The following is a 20,719-nucleotide window of genomic DNA, read 5'->3' on the forward strand; positions in this document are numbered from 1 at the left end:
GCCTTTGTTGAACCAGTTATAGATCACTGGTCGGTGCAAGTAGTTTAAACCTACCCATTGAGCCTTGCGGAGCACTCACTCAGGGTTTGGAGTCGGTATCTGGATTAAAAATCCCATGCCTCGACTGGGATCCGAACCCAGTACCTACCAGCCTGTAGACCGATGACCTGCCACGCCGCCACCGAGGCCGGTTTAAATGTAATGAACACCACTACTAAATCACAAGCCAAAGGATTTTACGAAAATAAACCGTTTCTGGTAGTGAATTGGCTAAATCATGGAACCGGAAGTATACTACCCATTATCATGTAATATAATCTACCATTACTTGTAATGAATACTGAAAAAATAGTTTTTCATGGGTTCAGATCATCACAAGGTACGGAACTGGAAAAAGTGTTTCTCACTGTCTGACAAGGATTAAATGGAAAACAAGTCTTTGGAACAGTAGTCTTGGTTTGCTAGCATTACCCCAGTAAGCATTTTGAGATGCACAGAAAATGCACAGACGAAACGATTTCCACCATAGTGGAATGTAAGACAACACACTCTCCACAACCATTAGTACTTCTATATAAACTAAACCTATATCTGGCTCATTCACAACCAAGATGAGATCTCAACATTGTATTTCACTGCTTTTTCTTCATGACTACATAAATGCAATTTTTATAATATTGCCCTTAAACCATTTATAAAATAAGATTTTATAAAAATGTAATCTTCTTTTTATCTTTTTAAAGTCCTGATTTGAAGGTTAACTTTATTATAAAGTGCAGTTAAAACCAGACAAAAAATATTTTGCCATGTTGGGAGTCAAATACCAGTAGATGACATTGCATACGTGCCACTTCCAATTTAACAAACCTTGAAAATCCTGTATTAAATTGCGTCTGGGCCAAAAGGAAACAGTACCACTGAGCTAACTCCCTTGAATAGGGACTTTACTTCACTGTGTAGTGACTTAATTAAAATTATAAAGAATGACGTAAAGTATAAATATTGATTTCATGCTTGTTTTTGAATAAAGATTTAACTGTTTAGCATGGTTATTTTGTAAGACACTTTCAAGTGTTTACATGAAAGCAAAAGTAGGAACAACACTTTTGACTCATTAATGGGAATACAAAGTAGACAGTAAAATAGATGTCAACTACACGGTTCATGTTAACAATTTTATAAAAGTTAACCTTTAAAGAAGAAACTAATTAATAACTAGACAGAAATGATATGACATCACCCTGTGTAAGTAAAGCTTGCATTTTTAAAATTTGCTTCTAACAAGTGATATAATTAAATATCTTTTGGTGTGCAACTCTGCAAAACAAAAGTAGCACCTAAAAGTGTTTTTCAGTGTTGTTTGTAATAACAAGTAAATTATATAATAATGATCTTTCAGTGCTACCTTTAACAAAGTACTTGCTCAACTCAGAATACAAATGAACTCGTCCACCAATAACTCAAATTGCTGTTAACTGATGCTGAAGATCTAACATTAAATCTCATAAACTAACCTTGGTAATGAAAGAGCCAAATGATGCCATTTGCCATAAAACATCTTAAATAATGCAAGCATGGTCATCGATATGAATTATTCAAAATGAGCAAGATGTTGTGAGAACTACACTTGGTTAAATAATGATGATGGTGACAATGATGGCGTTGAAGAATCAAAACAATGGTCTGATGGAACAGGGGAGTGAGGATAATGTATTTAAAAAAAGCAAAGAAAAAAAAAGCCGCAGAGTTAACCCTATCTGCGCATGACACTATTCATATTCATGTTCATATTGAGTGGCGGTCCTGGCATGTAGCCGTACGTCTGGTACATAGGGTTGTTCGACTGCGGAGGCTGCATCTGCTGCTGGAACGACTGCTGGTGGTGCATGTTCATCATCTGCATGGGCAGCTGCGGCTGGTTCAGCTGGTTCAGGAAACTCGGGTTTATGTAGCTGGGCAGGTTCATCGGCTGCCGGTAGCCGTTGAACATGTTCATGTTGTAGCGAGGCAGCATGCCCGAGCCGGGTTGAATCGTCACGTTGGGCGTGAACGTCATGTTCGGATTGACCGTCACGTTAGGGGTAACACTAGAACTGCTCGAGTTCTTGCGGCTGTTCTGCCGCCGCTGGTACTTGCTGCACTGCTGGGACATAAGAGCACTGGCCGACATCTGGGCCTGGAGGCTGGGATTGGGTGGAGTGGGCATGTTGCGGATCATGGCTGGCGGGGGAGTCAGGGTATGCGTCTGGGATGGGGGAGGGGTTAAGTTGGGCGGAGGAGTCATCTGGTTTTCTGGCACGAGGTCCATGAGGTTGTTGGTCAACTGCTGCAGTTTGGACAGGCTGCAGTTGTTGGGGATTTGGTAGCCTGGCGGGTGCTGGCCCACGGGCACCGAGCAAGGGGTGTTGTTGTGCATCAGTCTGTGTGTGTGAGGGGGCTGGGAGGGCAGTATGGCGGGACTGTACGTCGACACGGGCGTGCCGTAGTTCACAGAACTCGTTGCAGGCGGCAGGTAGTTGCCTGAACTGCTGACTGGCATCTGCATCACTGGGTTTACGGTGTCCATGAACCGACCAAACCGTCCCGCACTATTGCAATAGTTCTGAGCCTGAGCACAACTCATCGTCTGACCACAATGCTGTATGAGCTGTGGTTGTTGTTGCTGCTGTTGTTGTTGTTGTTGTTGTTGCTGCTGCTGCTGCTGTTGTTGAACACAGCTCTGAGCCTGCTGCTGTTGCTGAACACAGCTCTGAGCCTGAACACAGTCTACATAGCTCTGAGCGTGCGGCGTAGACGCACTCTCTACCGAATTGTTCGCCATTTCATTACTACTGATAGAAGTCGGAGATTCCAAGCCCAACTGGGCGACATCGATCTCCACAGCACTATATGTATTGCCGCCCATGTTTGTGTTGGGCTGCATGCTCCCCACGGAATTGTTCTGGGGTGAGAACACCTGTCCGACACTGCCACAGCTCTGACTACGGTGACTGGGTGTATGTGGCTCCACACTACCACAACTTTGGCTGCGGTGGCTCGGAGTGGGAGGCCCCACACTGCTAACGCTCTTCATGCTCATATTGTCACTGTTAACGCTCTTCAGGCTCATGTTGTCCTGCTGAGCGATCGGTTCGCTGGGCATGCTCTCCGCACCACCGCTGCTTTCTATTTGGTCGATTTTGCTCTGCAGCTCCTTGGCAAACACCTCCAGATTGTCTGACGAATCAAACTCTTGCACAGTTGCATCACTACTGTTGTTGAAGTTGCTGTTGTCGCCGACAATGTCGTCGTGACTTCTGTTCAGTGGCGACTGGTTAGCAGACAAACTTTCCTTGTCAATGGTTGGTGAATTCTGAGAACACACAGGCTGAACACAGGAATCCACAAGTGGCGGTGGTGACGATGCCTGCGTTGACTCCTCTAGCGTAGGTTCCTGTAGAAGGCTGCTCTTGGGTTCCTCGAAAACATCACACTCTGCTTCAGCTGGTTCCTCGGGTTCTTTAACCATTTCAACAGCTCTCAGAGTCTCCGGGTCCGACTGCGACACCTCGTCAGGAACTGAACACTCCTTAAACACGTCCGTCTTCTCTTCCGGCTCCGAATCAATCTGCATAGGAGGACTGGGAACGGGACACTTTGGCGAGGTCGGTTCCACGATGGATGGTTTCGGCGTGGGCACTTGGGGTGTTAGGGGAGCGGGATTGTCATTGCTGTTGGTGTCGGAAATGCACTCCAGGGGTTCGACGGCTGGACTTGGCTCTGGTGGGCCGGACGATTCGCTAGGCACTTGTGCTCTCTGCTGCTCCAAGCTGGCCGGGCTCTTCAGCTTGGCCACTTCCTTCACGGCATCATCCATGGTGTCATCGTCATCATCTTCGTCAGACGATGACGAACTGCTGGAGTCTGAGGTGTCGACATCGGCATCATTTTTCTGGTCTCCGTCAACATCGTCAGCCACCTCGGCCTTCTCAACTGTTCTCTCAGCATTTTCATTCTGCTCTTTCTCATCAGCCTCTGATTGACTGTCATTGTCACTCTCGTCGTCGCTGTCGTTATCACTTGATGAACTGTCATCACTGTCTGACTTCTCTGATTCTTCGTCTGAGTCTTTCGATTGAGAGTCTTCTTTAGATGATTCGTCATCATCATCTTCGTCACTGACATTGTTGTCATCGGCGTCAGATTTGTCACTATCACGATCTTTGTCGTTCTCCACCACACTGTTGGATTCTGTTTCGTATGTCACATCACAACCGACCGCAGTGGCAACAGTTTTGCCTAAAAACGTTTTTTCGACAACACCTCTGTCTGTTGTGTCCATATCACAATTATTATTTCCGTTTTCATCTGTCCCATTCAGTTTTGGTGATTTCAAACTAGTATCACTATCTTCGGAATGATTATCACAATTGCTGCCTTTGGAATTAGACTGAGATTCAAGATCTGTTTGACGAATCACCTGAAACAAAGTAAACATCACAATTAGTAAAAGAGAAATTATGTAACTATCTCAAATGTAACTTACCCTCCCCTATGTCTCTAATACAAAGTTATTAATTCATACCGGCCTTGGTGGTGTCGTAGTTAAGCCATCAGACATAAGACTGGTATGTATAGGGTTTGCAGTCCGGTACCGGCTCCCACCCAGAGCGAGTTTTAACGACTCAATGAGGTGTAATGCCACTACATCCTATTCTCTTTCACTAACCACTAACAACCAACGACTAACCCACTGTCCTGCACAGACAGCCCAGGTGTGTGCCCAGGACAGTGTGCTTGAACCTTAATTGGATAAAAGCACGAAAATAAGTTGAAATGAAAAAAATAAAATAAAAATAAATATTCATTATTTTTGTAAGCCCATAATATTTAATATTATCTTTCCACAAACTACAAATGACTGTCAGACAAATGAGCAAGATACATTTAGCTATCTAACACTAAGATGTGGACATTTGGTATTTTATCTCATTTAGACATTATAGCAATTTCCCAGCCTGAAAGGACATAAGGAAAAAGAAAGTAAATAAAAAAGGAAGAAAACAAAATGAAATATATAATGTACTCTTTGTCTGGGTGAGCAAACTTTTTTTAACATCTACACTTGTTCCATTCACCTTCTCAAGAAAGAAAGACAAATGTTTTAACGACAAATTGAACACATTTACTTAAGGACTACACAGGGTTTGAGATAATCAGAGAAAAGCTGCTGTCATTTATTCATGGGCTACGCTTTTCAATTGGCAGCAAGGGATCTTTTACAATAACTTTTTAAAGACCTAATGTAATATATAAATAATTATAAAACAGTGGGCCAACTAACAAGACTCTATAAGTTTATTCCTATTAAATTCTATATCAAATACATTTCAATTTAAGTATGTATGGAACAGCCATGTTTAATTTTATTCCTATTATATAGCACATAAAACTCAAGTGTACCTTGGGTGGTCGCCCAGGCGGTCTTCCCCTCCTGCCAGGAACCTTCTTGCCCGTCTTCTGGCCGGGTCCCTTCTTGGTGAAATTTGGTTTCTTCTTCTTTGGCCCTCGCTTTAAATGGGTTGCAGGTCCTCTCTTCAAACCTTTCGGCCAGCCTCGCTTTCGTTTGACCTTCGCCGTATTCTGAGCCCCTTCATTCAGAACCACACCATCCTCAACAGATGTTTCCATGTCCATTTTCTCTTGGGACTCACTCTTGGGGGTTCTGTACACGTTTTTTGGTCCATTCTTTGTGGGTTTTCTACCTGCAACATTCTTGTCAGCCTTGTTGGGTGATCGGTGAACCTCAACATTTTCCTTAGACATTTCTGAGAAAACAAAACAAAAGAAAACAAAAAACTATTAAAAACCTGACAACAATAAAACTTTTTAAATAACTACACACAAAAAATTAAGATGCAAGGAAAGTTTCAATATTATACTCCAGAATGATGGCTTTTCCAAGAATAGGTTAAAACAACTAAAACATTGAAGTTTAAGAAAACAAAAATCCCACACACAATCAAGTTACACTTACTACAGCTTGATAGTAGAGTGCAATCAAATATACTGTACAAATTTTTATTATTCTTGTTTTACGACAAACGTCAAGAAACGATTCAAACTATAAGTAAAAATTGAAATGTGTGAACATATAAAATGTTCTCTCTCGCCTGCATGTAAACATTAAACGATTCAATAATTCATGACAATTGCAGAGGCATCATATAAACAATTAACCTTACTTTGAGGCACATTCACGGGGATGGATGTAATAGTGAACACTCTTACCAAACAAGAAAGCTACCAATTAAACAATTCAAAAGTTAAAGTCAATTAGAGATCCTTTATCCAACAACCCAACAAATTTTCGATAGAAGGAAAGTACACTGCCATTCAAAGTCTACAAAAAGCAAGGCTAAACCATCAAGAAGTGCATTAACTGTTTGACATTTAGAACTAAAAAATAATAAAAACAAGCATTCTAAGAGTACTGCTAAAGCAATTAATATCCCAACAAATGTTCATATTTCCTTAACTGAAGGACCGTAAGTCTGTGAAAAATTAGTAAATCACCATACCGTCCGTGTCTCCATCATCAATCTCTGTCACTGTGTTGCGTCTGGCTTTTTTTGTAGCTGGTTCCTCATTCAACTTGCTTTCATTTAATCTCTTTCGCCAACCCTTTTTCGGTCCCTGTATGAAAATATAACATTTCAAAAATTAAATTCATTATTAACATTTGCAGACTATCTTGTAACATAAATCCTAAATGATTTCTCAGCAAGATATCAAGAATGCTTGATTTATAAAACCATAACCCTCCCACCACCAATCTCCACCCACTCCCGTTCTCCATCTGTCTGTCTCTCCCTCTCTATTTCGCTTTCATTCCTTCTTTTCATTCTTATATTTTCTAAAGCTTGTTTTCAATGCTTAAAAGAAAGACGCGTCTATAAATCTTAAGCCATTTAAGCCCATCTTATCAAGACAAGACATTTATTCAGTTATTGAGGCCAAATGACCAAGATAACTACTTTCAAAACAAATGAATCGTGCGCTACTTGTGTACAAATTACAATACATATTCAATTTAAACTGGCAGATTTCTTTTTAAAAACAAGGCTATTCCTTTAATACACTTTATATTTTATCCTTACAACTGAAAACACAACCAGAGGTTAAATCTTTTATATCTGTCACTACATACCCTTTTCTTGGGAGCAGGTTTCGGTGGACTGGGTGGGGTCTTGACTGGACTGGGTATCTCCTGACATGGACTCAACGCCTGTTTTATTGGACTGTACGATTTGATCTCAGCTGCCAGCATTTCCAGTCTGCGCCTGTCCTCGGCAATGCTGTTTACAACCTCGGTCATCTCACGAAGCTATACAAGAGAACATTAAAAAAAATATATATCAACATGGGTTCAATGGCAAAGTAAAAACTGTATACAATATGTGTCACATAAGTTTTAAAACTGAACAAATTTTTGCATATTCCAAATCAATATCTTATATGAGCACAAATGACTAATGTTGATCAAACAGACTGCAAATTAATAAATGAATAATCATTTAAATTTTAACTATTTGAAAGAAAAAAAAGAGTTTATCAACATATATACAAGTACATAAATCCATGTCACCTTCCAGTAAATGACAATACCTCATTAAATATTATTAATTAAAAATATACTTTGTTTAAAATTAATCATCATATTTCAACCAATCTGTGCAACAAATAATAATTAAAATGTATGCTGCCATAGATAATGTGACAAGACACTTTACAGATCTAAAAACTAGTATAGTGCAAATGCTACAACAGTAATGCATGTTCTTAAAACGGGGGTACAACGTGTACGAAAACAAATAAAACATTCTGGGATTAAGTACAAAAAACATGCAACAAACCAACCAAAATTGTTTGCAAATAAGGCTGATTATACAGTTTTGGTCCTACAAAAAGAAAACTAAAGCTACTTTTAGTTTTATTTCATTTTGTTTTTTGAAGTGATGAATATTCCATTAAATGAAAGGCTAAACCATTTACAATCCACATGGTTTTAAACATGATAAAAAAAAATTGTTACCCATTTGGTGAATTTTGTTTCAAAATGTGTAGCCAAATTCAATTTGTCTAAATCAAACAAAATACACTTGTCAATTTTTATATTAGCTTTTGTAATATTGACTATGAAAAATATTTGTAAAATTTCAACTTAGATTGACTTCCATAGTATGGTATTATTTAATTTCACAATCCACAATGCATAAAGGCATAATTTGGTTCATAAAATTTTAAATCTCAAATAATTCAGTGCTATTTAGATTAATGCAAGTAATATTAAATAAAATAAAAACAAGACCAGGAAAACATGAAGGACAAACATAATAAATGGATACACCATGGTTCACATGCCCTTTATTAAATATTATAGAGTAATAAAACCAACGCCAAATCTGTTTGTAATGTTAAAACCTAATAACGAATTAACATACCAATTGATTCCACTTTAATATATATTTAAATTATTCAAATTAAACCAATTACCATATACTAGTATCAAAATAATAAGCAATAAACAATGTCAAATAACATAAATGATGAGAAATAAAGGATGTAGCCATCCTAGAAATATGAAAGCCATTCCTCCAAGCACTGAATAATTATTTACCTTTATCAAGATTCCAAGATATTAAACAGAAAACTTCAAGAATATACAAGATGACAGATGTATCAACATCAATACCACAAAATGTTTAATATCTAGACTCTTGAGCATTTTTTCATGAATATTAAACCATTAATTTGACCTTGTTAGATGAAGACAGCAAGGTCAATGTTTTAAAAACTGCATGTTCTCAAAAAGATCACACTAGATATATACTAAAATACTTCAACTCAGTTAATCTGATTTAAAAAAGATTATTTTTTTTCATTAGTCTTTATATCACTTATTGTTTTTTTAGCTGCCACCATGTAGAGTAAAGCATACAAATAGGTAACTTGCTTCATAAGACTTATAATTTTTTATCGACATAACATAGACCATAAGAACTATAACTCTGGTATTATTTCCCACAAAACTGGATGTATATATATTATATGTACTTTTCAAATTCAAACTGGATTAACTCGACAAACTGGATTAACTTGAGTATTATTGGAAAATTTATTTGTATTTGAAAACATCCTTGTTGGAAAAAAATACAAAATATTCAAACTTTAAAGAATCATTTCAATACCAATGACTGACAAGTTGGCCACACGAAAAACAAAAACCACCAACCTATGAACTTGATTTATGCAAGTCATAAAAAAAAAAACCACAAACCCCAAATGAAAAGTTCCTGTTCTTACCCATAAAATAAGGAGATGGAAGGATGCAAACGAGAACAGAGAAAGCCCACACACTAGTTGGGGTGTACCGAACACACATCTACACATGAGCAGCGAGGCGCATGGTACACAAGCATGCTGTGGTACGACACCCAACGACAACGTTACCCACCCTATAGTAGCGAGAGGTTGTAGGAGCGCCCAGACGAATCCGGAATCGATGACCCACCTCTTTCTCGGCACGTCTCTCCTCCTCAAGGAGGGTTTGATTAGATATTAGAGGCGTCCACCGCAGACAGTCGGCATCCAGTGCGACACGCTGCTGAAGTTTCGACTGCATCCGGTTCATGTACTCTTCAATCTTTTTTTGATTCACCGATATCACAATCCTGGAACGGAAAAAAGAAGTAGCCATTACTTTTTCAGATGTATAGCTTTACAAGTGCTTGACACCTGTCATAACTATCTCACTCTATCTCAGTTCTGCAACATGAATCCTCTACAATAATCCAACTTATGAAGACCTCTGCAGATCAATTGCTTGTAATATGATTTAATATATTTCATACAGCAGACAGTATTTCAGAACAAAATTGATTTAAGAATTGACCGCAATTATTTTTTGGTTCATACAAGTATGAACCGAAAAAATTATGTGCACACTGTATGACTCCGCTTAGAAAGTCATACAAAAATGTGCACATCGTTTTTTCGGTTCATACTTGCATGAACCAAAATATAATTGCGGTCAAATCTTATAATTAAATTTATATGCATACTTTAACAATACATAACTGAATTTATTTTGTTTAGCTTTAAATACGCCTGTAGTAGTAGTTTGGGTAAACTTCATTGATACTTATGTCGCATAAGAATGTAAACGTTCATTCACTATTATTTGAATCAGGTGATTTTTGTAAATGATAAGTAACGCCATTGCATCTAGCTGCTGTACATTTTTACGGATCATTTCGTTATATTGGAAGGATTTGTCCTATTTGTGTTTAGTTTATATTTTATGAAAGTAAATGAAGAGAACGTGTCTAACATTTATTTTGTCGGTGGGACCGTTTAATTTTCGCCAACAGCTATAGAACATCGCTTAAAAGTAAGTTACAGGTGTGAAGTTTCCTACATGATTTCTTTGGCCACTGACAGTCTCATATCATGGTTAGCAAATAGGGTTTTGTTTTGTATTTTCTTCAGAATATCTAAATATGGTTGCCTGAATAATCCGGCTTGTTGCACAAAAATAGTGCAAGTCAGCGGGGAGGTGAAAGAGGGAATCGTAAATTTTTTGGAGATATGAACGGAAAAAAATAAGCACCTCTGGACCAATCAGATTGCCGTAATGCGTACAGACGGAAAGGAAATTTAATTATAAAAACATTAACTTGTGTTACTAACAACAGAACATGAGATGAATCCAGACTCCTACAAACACCAAAATTCTAGGTATATAGCACATTTAAGATCAGATAATCCATCTAGCCTTTTGACACTTTCAGACACAAGCAGTAATATACTAGGACTAAGAATGATATTATATACACTGCCAGTCTATACTAATACCAATACGCTGTACATAATTAAGATACAACACCACATCATAGCAGCTCGGTGATACTCACTTGCCATTGACTTTGTTCATGAAGTTGATCTGTTGCAGCGTATTAGCTATATCATGCGGACATATCCCAGTCTCTCTGCTAATGCCTAGAACAAAACAAACCATTATCATAAATAATTTATCAAACATTTTTTTCAATTATTTGAGAATATTCAACAATAGCAAGAAAATTAAAACATAACACACAGGGTATGAAATAAGAAATGAAATATGACCTGCTATTATTTTCTTTAAATAGGTAATGGCCTGCTGGAGATAGCCAGCATGGGAATATCGAAGAGATTGGAATAGTGTGTGAGAAATTAGAACCTATGAGATAAATTTTAGAGCATTATGGAATTAAAATATAACAGAATCAGGACGAGATAACCATATAACTATATCTCTGTCTTGAAAAATGGCCTGCAATTTTTTGGGTAGTTTTAGGTAAAAAAAAGAGAAGAGAACTCCTTTCGGACACCACTAGTTCGAGCCATGACACATACATAATTTTATATAGTGCAGAAACTGGTATGTGATATTGTGGATTGTAGTTAATTCGACAAAACTGTGAAACTTCTTTCAAAAATCACAATAATTCAATTTAAAGGGATGAATACTTATAAAAGTACCATTTATGTTACAAGTTGTTTCAAAATTGAATCTACCAAGCTAAACATTTCTTAAAGATAAAACACTAATTTACTGATAAGCTACTTTACCTTTGAGGGTAAGCTTGGCATCTTTGAATTTGTGTAAGTATTCCATAACGATGCTGCGCCAGTACGCCATGTAACTTACTCTGCCCAGTTCAGACAGAGGCTTTTCAGGAGAGCCTGGCTGACCTTCAATACGGGATAATAAATAACCTAAAATGAAAACATCAAAAGTACATGAAAAAGACTTTTAAAATTAAACTTGATCTGATTCAGCACATAATAAAGCTATATACAAAATTTCATCTCAATATCTGAAGAAAAAAAAAAGAAGTCATAAAACTTAATTTTCACATCTCCTAAGTTCAAGGGCCATAACTCTATGAAAAAAAAAAGGTTTAAATATGCCCCGAAGTCGAATTTGATCTGCAACAGGACATGATAAAGCTATACTAAAAATTCAGCTCAATATCTTGAGGCATTGCAAAAAAAAAAAAGAGTCTGGTTGGACCGGTAGGGGACTAAAAATAAAGAGACTGTAAAGGATAGTAACTAACTAACTAATGACCAGCCTTGGTGGCCTCATGGTTAGGCCATCGGTATATAGGCTGGTAGGTACTGGGTTCAGATCCCAGTCGAGGCATGGGATTTTTAATCCAAATACAGACTCCAAACCCTGAGTGAGTGCTCCGCAAGGCTCAATGGGTAGGTGTAAACCACTTGCACCGACCAGTGATCCATAACTGGTTCAACAAAGGCCATGGTTTGTGCTATCTGCCTGTGGGAAGTGCAAATAAAAGATCCTTTGCTGCCTGTTGTAAAAGAGTAGCCTATGTGGCGACAGCGGGTTTCCTCTAAAAAAAAAACCAGTGTCAGAATGACCATGTTTGACATCCAATAGCCGATGATAAGATAAAAAATCAATGTGCTCTAGTGGCGTTGTTAAATAAAACAAACTTTACTTCTTTTTTTTTACTAACTAACTAATGAGTTATTCTGATTTACAGTGCACAAACACGATTTGTCTGAAGATGTACGATGCACATTCACACAGGGCAGAATGGCAGAAACTGAGTAATTTTCTAAAAACAATTCTCAACTGGTTAATTTGTCGAGTGCCAGAGCTAGCCTTGTCACAGTATTGCCAGACTCGGTGGATAGATAATATATGACATACACGTCATCAGCGCAGTGAAGAGGTTAAAACAAATACTGGTGAACATACTGTATAGGATTAACTCTCCATCGAAAACCGGTGCCATAATTGTTTTGAGGTCAGTAAAGCTCAATGATTAAAGAATAAATGAATGAATAGTTAACAAGCACCCAGCATAAAGATAAATCAGCTACTGGGTGTCAAAGGCATGTAAATAAATGAAATTCACTAACCTATGCCCAATAACCAGCCTGGAATTTTCAACCACCTAACAAAAAATTACCAATGGGCCCACATTTATAAAACTTTAAAAGAGTCTAGACTCAATCTTTAATGATGTCACATAAATAAAATATGTATGGCGTTAAGAGTCTTGAGTCCAGACTCTAAGAGTTTTATAAGCATGGTGCATGATGATTTTATTTGATATAACTGATAGGACACAAACCCATGGTGGTAAGTGATAATACACTGTCCACATGAAACACTAATTAAAAATACTCACTGAACTCTATGAGAAAGCGACCAAAACCTTTGCGTTGATGCTGTGGCATTGTCATGATACATGACACATTATATTTTTGTTGGCAGTGCTTTTCCTATGAAAAAAAAGGAAATGTATCAAAATTACCATCAATCTCACAACAAAAACTTCAATCACATAATTTTACATTCTATTTGTTACATATATTAAGAGAGTAATCTAGTCATGTTGAATGTGACTATGTCTACATGAGGTGAAGCATATTACAATTTCCATATCCCCCTCCCTCATGTTATTTATAAAAAGATTGTATATTTTTTTGAAAAGGGAGAAATATGGCACCTTTAAACAAAATTGGTCAATAGTGTATCAGTTGTACATGTTGTTAGAATATTTTAACCCAACATTGCTTTAATAGAAGATAAAACACTAATATTATTAATTCTTTTTTTATTTTAATATCTGCTTATATAATTTTAAAACACTGAATGATTTTAAGTCTATCATTGATTGATAGATCAATAGGGCAACATTTACCTGGGCATTCTATGTTGAAAATCGACATGACAATAAAATGCTACCAACTTCTTTTCGACACTGCAAAGCCAACATTAATTTTGCCTACTCTTTATTTCGCTAAATAAACAGTTTTAATCAAAATAAAAAAATAGGAAGCATTATTGTTCATTGTTGTTTTGTCGATCCTTGAAGCAAACTACATCTTTGTTAACGGTAGAGTAAACTCAAATAAGAGATTTATGTGTTGGAAAGATGCATACCCGGACCACCAACACATACTGACACTTTAACAAATGAAAAACGCGTAATTTTAGAGTTAATAAAAAACCCATGATTATTCATGCTAACTGGGGGCAGCCATTTTGTTTCGTTTTTGTGACGTCCGGTGGTATAGCTTGGGGTGAAGTGACGTCAGCTCCGTCCATCTGCTCTATGCACAGTGTAAACAAACGCTCTAATTTACGACAAGGCGCTTCGCTTTCATCAACCTGACTTGTAAAACAACATAAATGACTTGATAGCATAATAAACTATTTAACTAAATATATTTCAATTTGCATCAATAGAACGAAATGGAGTTGTAGTATTTTTCTTTTTTAAAAAATCCAAAGGAAAAAAATCCATATTATTAAGCCTATTGGTATGCTACGTTCAAGCAAAAACGACCACTCACGATACCCAAGTGATCATTTTCTTTTCTTTGGGACTACGTAATTGGTCAGTTTTGTGATTTTAGATGGGAAAGTCTACTTAATCAAGGGTTTTACAGAATTACTTACAGTAATAAAGCAAGACGGCTAGTCGATTACGATTACAGGGATGTCTGTGCGGTTAACACAATACCCTGTGATCTTAATAAAAGAGGCATGTCTTTTTAGTGTCTAGACACAGTGTCTGGGGACCGTCTAAATATACACCTGCCAATCAGGAACTACAGGTACAGGCCACGGAAAGCAAAAAACCAATTAACCAAGAAAACACTCCTATTATTGTTTCAGTGCGTGGGTTAATTTATGTACAAACCATAATACAGTTATTTCAACACTTTGACAATGGTGGTTTATTTTGTATTAAAAGTAATATATAACTGTTGCTGGTTTACAGGGATGACTATTATTACAGAATATTGTGATGCATCCACAAAAATCAGGTATGTTTTGTTTCTTCAGTTCGAAGACTAATTCCTAACTTGACACGTTAGGTATTACGTAACGACCAGCTCGCCAGAGGGCGTATACACTGGGAAGGTACAAAAATGGCTGCGTCCGTTATATATAATAGCCGTCACATTTAACGGTTTTATTAATCAACTATACGATTATACTAGTTGATATTAAGTAATAATGTGCATTATATATCGTTGAATATGCATACCAGGTCAAATGCCTTGATTGTCCCTTCCTTTAAGGATATCTAAGCTGCAACTTGTCATTTGCCAACCGTACCGTGTCATAGGTAACAGAGATAACACATCCAATGGCTAACCTTAGCACATGCATATTGCACTAGTTATCTTCACAGTCAGGTAATCCGGCTGAAGACAGCAAATTGACAATAAACAAAACAATTAGTGATCGTCCAGTTTTCAGAGGTACAACTGGAACTAAATAAAAAGTTTGGGACTGAATAATCCATCCGGTAAAGTTTATTGTTAAAAGATGCATAAATCACTGGACCATGGAAAACATTCGGTTTGAGAGAATTTCGGCTAAGATAGGGTCCAGTTATGAGGGGTTTCACTGTATTTTAAAAATACTATAATGACAATCTTAACTGACACATATTAAAGTAAATTTTCAGAATTTTGAAAAGGGACTCTTTTGTTTCATTTTCAGTACAGTTTACATTTTGGTCCTACTGCACTCGAGAACGATATACTGCTATGAATTTTGTTTGTGATGTTGTGTAGCATTATTGGCTTGTTGACAAACCTTTGAGAAGTACCCTACGAGATGGCAGCCTGCATCATCGTTGAGTGTAAGTACATAGAAGAGGAATGGTTCAACATCGTAGTACAAGGTTTTGTGATCCAGAAACAGCTTGGCCAGCAAGCACAGGTTCTGACAGTAGATCTTGCTGACGTTGCCGTCCACCTCAAACACAGAGATGTCCCCACAACGGTAGATCTCATTGGCCGGTGGGTGATGCAGACCACACTTCTCCTGCAAAAATAAACAGAAAGGTTTAACTTTGCAATTAGGAAAATCATCTCAGCCAAAAACAGTTTGCTTCAGCTAAATACATTGTCTTCTACCAGGCACAAAAAAACATGTCCAATCTAATAATTTCAAAGGCCATAACTGTCAAAAATGGGTAAATTCCCAAGAATGAATGAATCAATGTTTAACGACACCCTAGCACAAAGAATAGATTGGCTACTGGGTGTCAAACAAAATTAAATGCCATTGAAAGCCAACCTTGATCTGTAACTCTAAATGATAAAGGTAGCCTCAAAATTCCAGTTCAACATCTTGAAGCATTGCAAAAATTATGTGGAACAGATGGTGACACAACATGTAGTCCCCTCTGGTTAGATAGTTAAGAGAATAATAAAAGGGTGTCCTCCAAGATAGGTGCCTGCTTGAGTATATTTGCAAGCAGTGAATTTTAGGATTTTTAAGAAAGGATTCCGTAAGAACCGTAAAACTGATATAATCTTGATATTTTTTAATTCTGTCTCACAATCATATGGAAGAATGGTAAAATTGATGCTCTCTAAATATATTTGGATATGGCTCATTATCTTAACACTTCCAACCCATATTCTGGGATTTACAAAGCACAGAATCCTGTTAAATTCTCAGCTGGTTTGACTGTATATGTAATATCAGTAAAATGCGAGTAAGGTGAATCAAATAATTGAACTATTTTTCACCTGCATTCATTAATGTGAAAGCTAGATTACTTTAACCAAATGTTATTCAATGCTTAAAAGTTTTAATCTTAATTATCAATGCCCCACCCACATAAATATAACTTAAAACATTCATATTATTGGACATCAAATTTTTAAAAGTGAAATGAGATTCCACATTATGACACAATAAATTTTGTTTCAGATAAAATATAGGAGATTTCAAATAACTTACAATGTGTCGACTGAGAATACTGCGACTTTTGGTATACTTTAAACAAAATTCACATATGTAAAGCTTTGGTAATCTGAAAAACAGTAACAAAAGGTACAAGTCAAATCCGGGATCTATATTCACAAAACTGTATTAAGTTTTTAAAAATCCCAAAACATTGTCATATGGGAGTGAGTTTTAAACAAGGCAAACTGACCACAATTAATAAATGGCTGGGGTACTCTGAACATAAAATCAGTCAAAAATTTGATCAGTAGAAACAGTGACCCACATACTATCACCTTTCAAGCTTGTATACAAGCTCACAAAAAGAAGAAGAAAAGATATTAACATGTGTAAATTTATTTATTTACTATACATAAACACACATAATTTATGAGTTTATAATTTTTACCTTCAGAATGCCACGACTAACGACTAATGAATGAATGAATGAATGAATGCTCAACGACACCCCAGCATGAAAATAACATCGGCTATTGGGTGTCAAACTATGGTAAATGCAAAAACGAAGTTATGACCATCAATATAAAAATTCAACAGTTGAAGTAAAACACGGTGTAAAGAACTCTAATGACTAAGTGACAGCACCCAGTAATAAGAACCTATATTGAGGTCAACAAGTAGTACATACCTGGCATATTCTTGGGGATATGGCGACGAGTACCATGTCTGTATTTCATACTTTCCAAACTCTATACACGGAGGAAACCGATGCTGTGGTTCCGCTGGAGGTTCCGAGGAGCTGGAAGCCTGTGAATGCAAAACTGTCATGTAGCGCTACGGTCTACGAGAACAGAATAGAAACCAGTAAGCAGTCAACTTACCAAACATCCCACGCAGAAGGCTGTAACTGAGCATAAGGAATAATCTATGCAGGACACAAATATATGCCATTAAGTATGGACTCATCCTTAAAAATATCCTTTTATGGCAAAGGTTTAACTGCAGGGCTTGCGCTGTCGTTCGCCAAAGTCGCCAATTGCGAAAAATAAAAACAATTGGCGAAAAGATTTGCGTAAGATTTTTTGCCATCTCTTTTAACCAGTTTTGTTCAATTGATCCGCCTCACAGTGTGAATAAGCGCAATTTGCATGTCCGCGTGGCCAGTCTACTACTCAATAGTGTACTGCCAACTACTTGTTGTAAAGCTAGAAAATGCGATTAAATAATGTGAAGTACAGTTTAAGACATGTTGCATTGTTGATACTAAATGTTTGATTACTAGCGACAACAAATTTTACTTTTTTATTAGTCATGTTTTGTCGTACGGTAAATGTGGTAAATCTAGGTCACGTGGTTGAGGGATATATATTGTTTCTCACCGATATACTATCATTATTAATTAAAACTTTCTACGTTTACAGATTTTATTTCAAACATATTCAATGGGGAAATTATAATTTATTTGTGCTATGTCTATTAACGTAATATTAATGCCGATCATCCCTCCTCCCCTTGCAGAGAAATACAAAACTCGAAACACGTGAAACTGAAACAACTTTTTTCCCCACTTGTGAAAGAGAGTCAAACGTCAGTGTTTTGATAGCAATAACATATAAAGATGTTTCCTTTGTCTTTATTTTGGGTGACTGGTTGGATGAATAAGTTTTAACATGCTCCTATACCACTAATTTTCATAAAAAATGAATGAAATACTACACAAATTAAACCTGAAGATGTGTATGCTATTTTCTGAAGTAAAAAAAAAAGGTGAGATTATTGGGGGCTACCCAGAGGGTACGGCCCTGCATATATGAATATACTGTAGAGTATCTTAGTCCGATGAATCTTTGGCGGAAAATATATCTGATCAAATTTGACTTGCTTCTTTCAAATCACAGAAAAACATATAATTTATATCTGATGCATACAAAAAGTAAAACTGCCTCTTTTGTGATATATACCAGTCATGGTGCACTGACTTCAGTGAGAAATAACTCAATGGGATCATCAATGGGGATTGACCCTAGACTGACCACACATCAGACAAGTGCTTTACCACTGGGTTACAGCCAGCCCTAGACATCAGCAGCATTTCATTATTAGATTAGTAAAAAAAATACATCCTCTAAAACAATGTCATACAAGACGTAAACTGAATAATAAGTACATTTTAGCATATACTATATTATCATAAAGAACGAGATTAAAAACAAAATCTTTTGACTGAAATGCCAAAATGTAATTGGCAAATATATATTTAGATTGGCAAAAGAAATCAAGGATTGCAAATTTTTTGGCGAACAAAAATAGCAACCCAGGGCTAGCCCTGAACTGTTTCAAAAAGGATTTAGAACATTTAGTTTTTTAAACTTATCTGTGAACGTGAATAAAATATAAAGTTATAGTAATACTGAGAACAGTATGTAAAGTGGTTTTCATTGCTTTTATATGCATATACATATTGTTGATGGATAAATAAAAAAGTTGTCAGACAAAAACAACAATAGAGTACCAGTGAGGTACAGGATGCACCCATCAGGAGTTTGATGGAAAACCATATCTATATTAATGAATATGTTACGGGTATGACTCAAGTCTAATTATGTGAAATGTTTGCAATGGGATGGATGAACAGTTTATTTTGGACCAGCCACCATCCCATGTTGTTCCTACATGTGATTTGATGGTCCGGTGCGCATCTGTATGCAAGATATGGTCTGGACAAGAAAATGTTAACAGACGAATGTACGTACGTATGGACGGATAGCGCCATACCATAATTCGACCCATCATAGATGGGCATATAAAAACAGCTGAGGTAATAAATTAATAGAATAACAAACTCGATACCAGTTATCATAAATTTGATAATAACTGGTAAATAGTTTATTATCCTTTATATAGGCATGAACTTGAAATAAACTTTATTAACATTTACTATTGTAATCAATGGAACCTGTAAAAGCATATCTCACAGTTGGCTAAAAGCTGCCTATTTCACTCTACTTTTAATTATAAATTATAACATTGTGAAATACTTGCCTCTTAAGCGCAAAATAATAATGCAACATTGCAGTCAACAAGCACAATATCAATACTACACACAACTACATGCAAAAATATATCAACTGTAAAAATAAAATAAAAAAATCTTTATTTTAACTATCCGACAGAAGAGAAAATATTTTTTAAATGGAAGAAAAAAAAGCAAACAAAAAAAAGAAACAACAAGAAAAAGAAAATACAACAAAAACCACCTCACAGTCACATGAAAATGAAACCCATGCAGATATGGCAATTCGTATGTAAACGGCTAAGCCAAACAAAGTACTTCATATGCAAAATTGTGAAACATTTTTCACTAACATTGTTTTTTTCTTTTTAAAGACAACAAATAAAAGAGAACATCAAACTACGAAAGCAAAAAGATCATGCTTTAGAAAAATACTGATTACACCAAACATAAAAAGATAGTGTTTGCTGTAACCCAACTCATAAAACACAACCTGACTCACTTTTTTTTTCAGCCACAATTTTCTTTTTTTTCTTTTTTTCTTTTCCTGTTTTTTTCAATACAACAAAAAATATAATAGCAATAGAAAATATAACAATAATACAAATAACATACCTGTTACTAATTGACCAACTTCTACAAAACACAAGCTGGGCTACAGCAAACAAATGTTTTTTCCCCTAATGAAGTCCATACTGTAAAGCAACCTACTACTTTTTTTATAAGCAATATATTTTAGTTACTGCTAAATGAAATTTTCATAAAGTCAAGTCATAAGTTTTAATGTGTGCACTTTAGAACAAGCTGTTGTAGCACATGCCTGTCATGGGCGCACTTGTCGACTCCTCAGTCCCGTCCAGGACAGAAGAGAGTTTGGAGTGGGTGGGAGAGTGGGTCGCCTATGCTGGCATGTGCAAGGGAGC

At 36.5% G+C, this 20,719-nt stretch overlaps 1 protein-coding gene across 9 annotated transcripts in view; it reads right to left on the reverse strand.

Moving 5' to 3' along the window:
* Nucleotides 1-70: 70 nt before the first annotated feature.
* LOC121379420 (histone acetyltransferase KAT6B-like) overlaps nucleotides 71-20,719 on the reverse strand; it is a 43,560-nt gene continuing 22,911 nt past the window's right edge. For 5 of the 9 annotated variants that reach the window (XM_041508038.1, XM_041508035.1, XM_041508037.1 and 2 more), the window contains exons 9-20: nucleotides 20,299-20,343; nucleotides 17,472-17,590; nucleotides 16,838-16,910; nucleotides 15,680-15,910; nucleotides 13,251-13,344; nucleotides 11,656-11,802; nucleotides 10,956-11,040; nucleotides 9,497-9,713; nucleotides 7,190-7,366; nucleotides 6,561-6,675; nucleotides 5,443-5,807; nucleotides 71-4,459 (exon numbers count right to left, since the gene is read on the reverse strand). In XM_041508038.1, coding sequence (XP_041363972.1) covers nucleotides 1,754-4,459; nucleotides 5,443-5,807; nucleotides 6,561-6,675; nucleotides 7,190-7,366; nucleotides 9,497-9,713; nucleotides 10,956-11,040; nucleotides 11,656-11,802; nucleotides 13,251-13,344; nucleotides 15,680-15,910; nucleotides 16,838-16,910; nucleotides 17,472-17,590; nucleotides 20,299-20,343 — 4,374 coding nt within the window. In that variant the 3' untranslated portion in view covers nucleotides 71-1,753. The remainder of the gene's footprint in view (nucleotides 4,460-5,442; nucleotides 5,808-6,560; nucleotides 6,676-7,189; nucleotides 7,367-9,496; nucleotides 9,714-10,955; nucleotides 11,041-11,655; nucleotides 11,803-13,250; nucleotides 13,345-15,679; nucleotides 15,911-16,837; nucleotides 16,911-17,471; nucleotides 17,591-20,298; nucleotides 20,344-20,719) is intronic. The other 4 variants (XM_041508040.1, XM_041508036.1, XM_041508032.1 and 1 more) reach the window with 2 other exon arrangements.

This window comes from Gigantopelta aegis, chromosome 8 (assembly GCF_016097555.1).
Source record: "Gigantopelta aegis isolate Gae_Host chromosome 8, Gae_host_genome, whole genome shotgun sequence".
Lineage (NCBI taxonomy): Eukaryota > Metazoa > Mollusca > Gastropoda > Neomphalida > Peltospiridae > Gigantopelta > Gigantopelta aegis.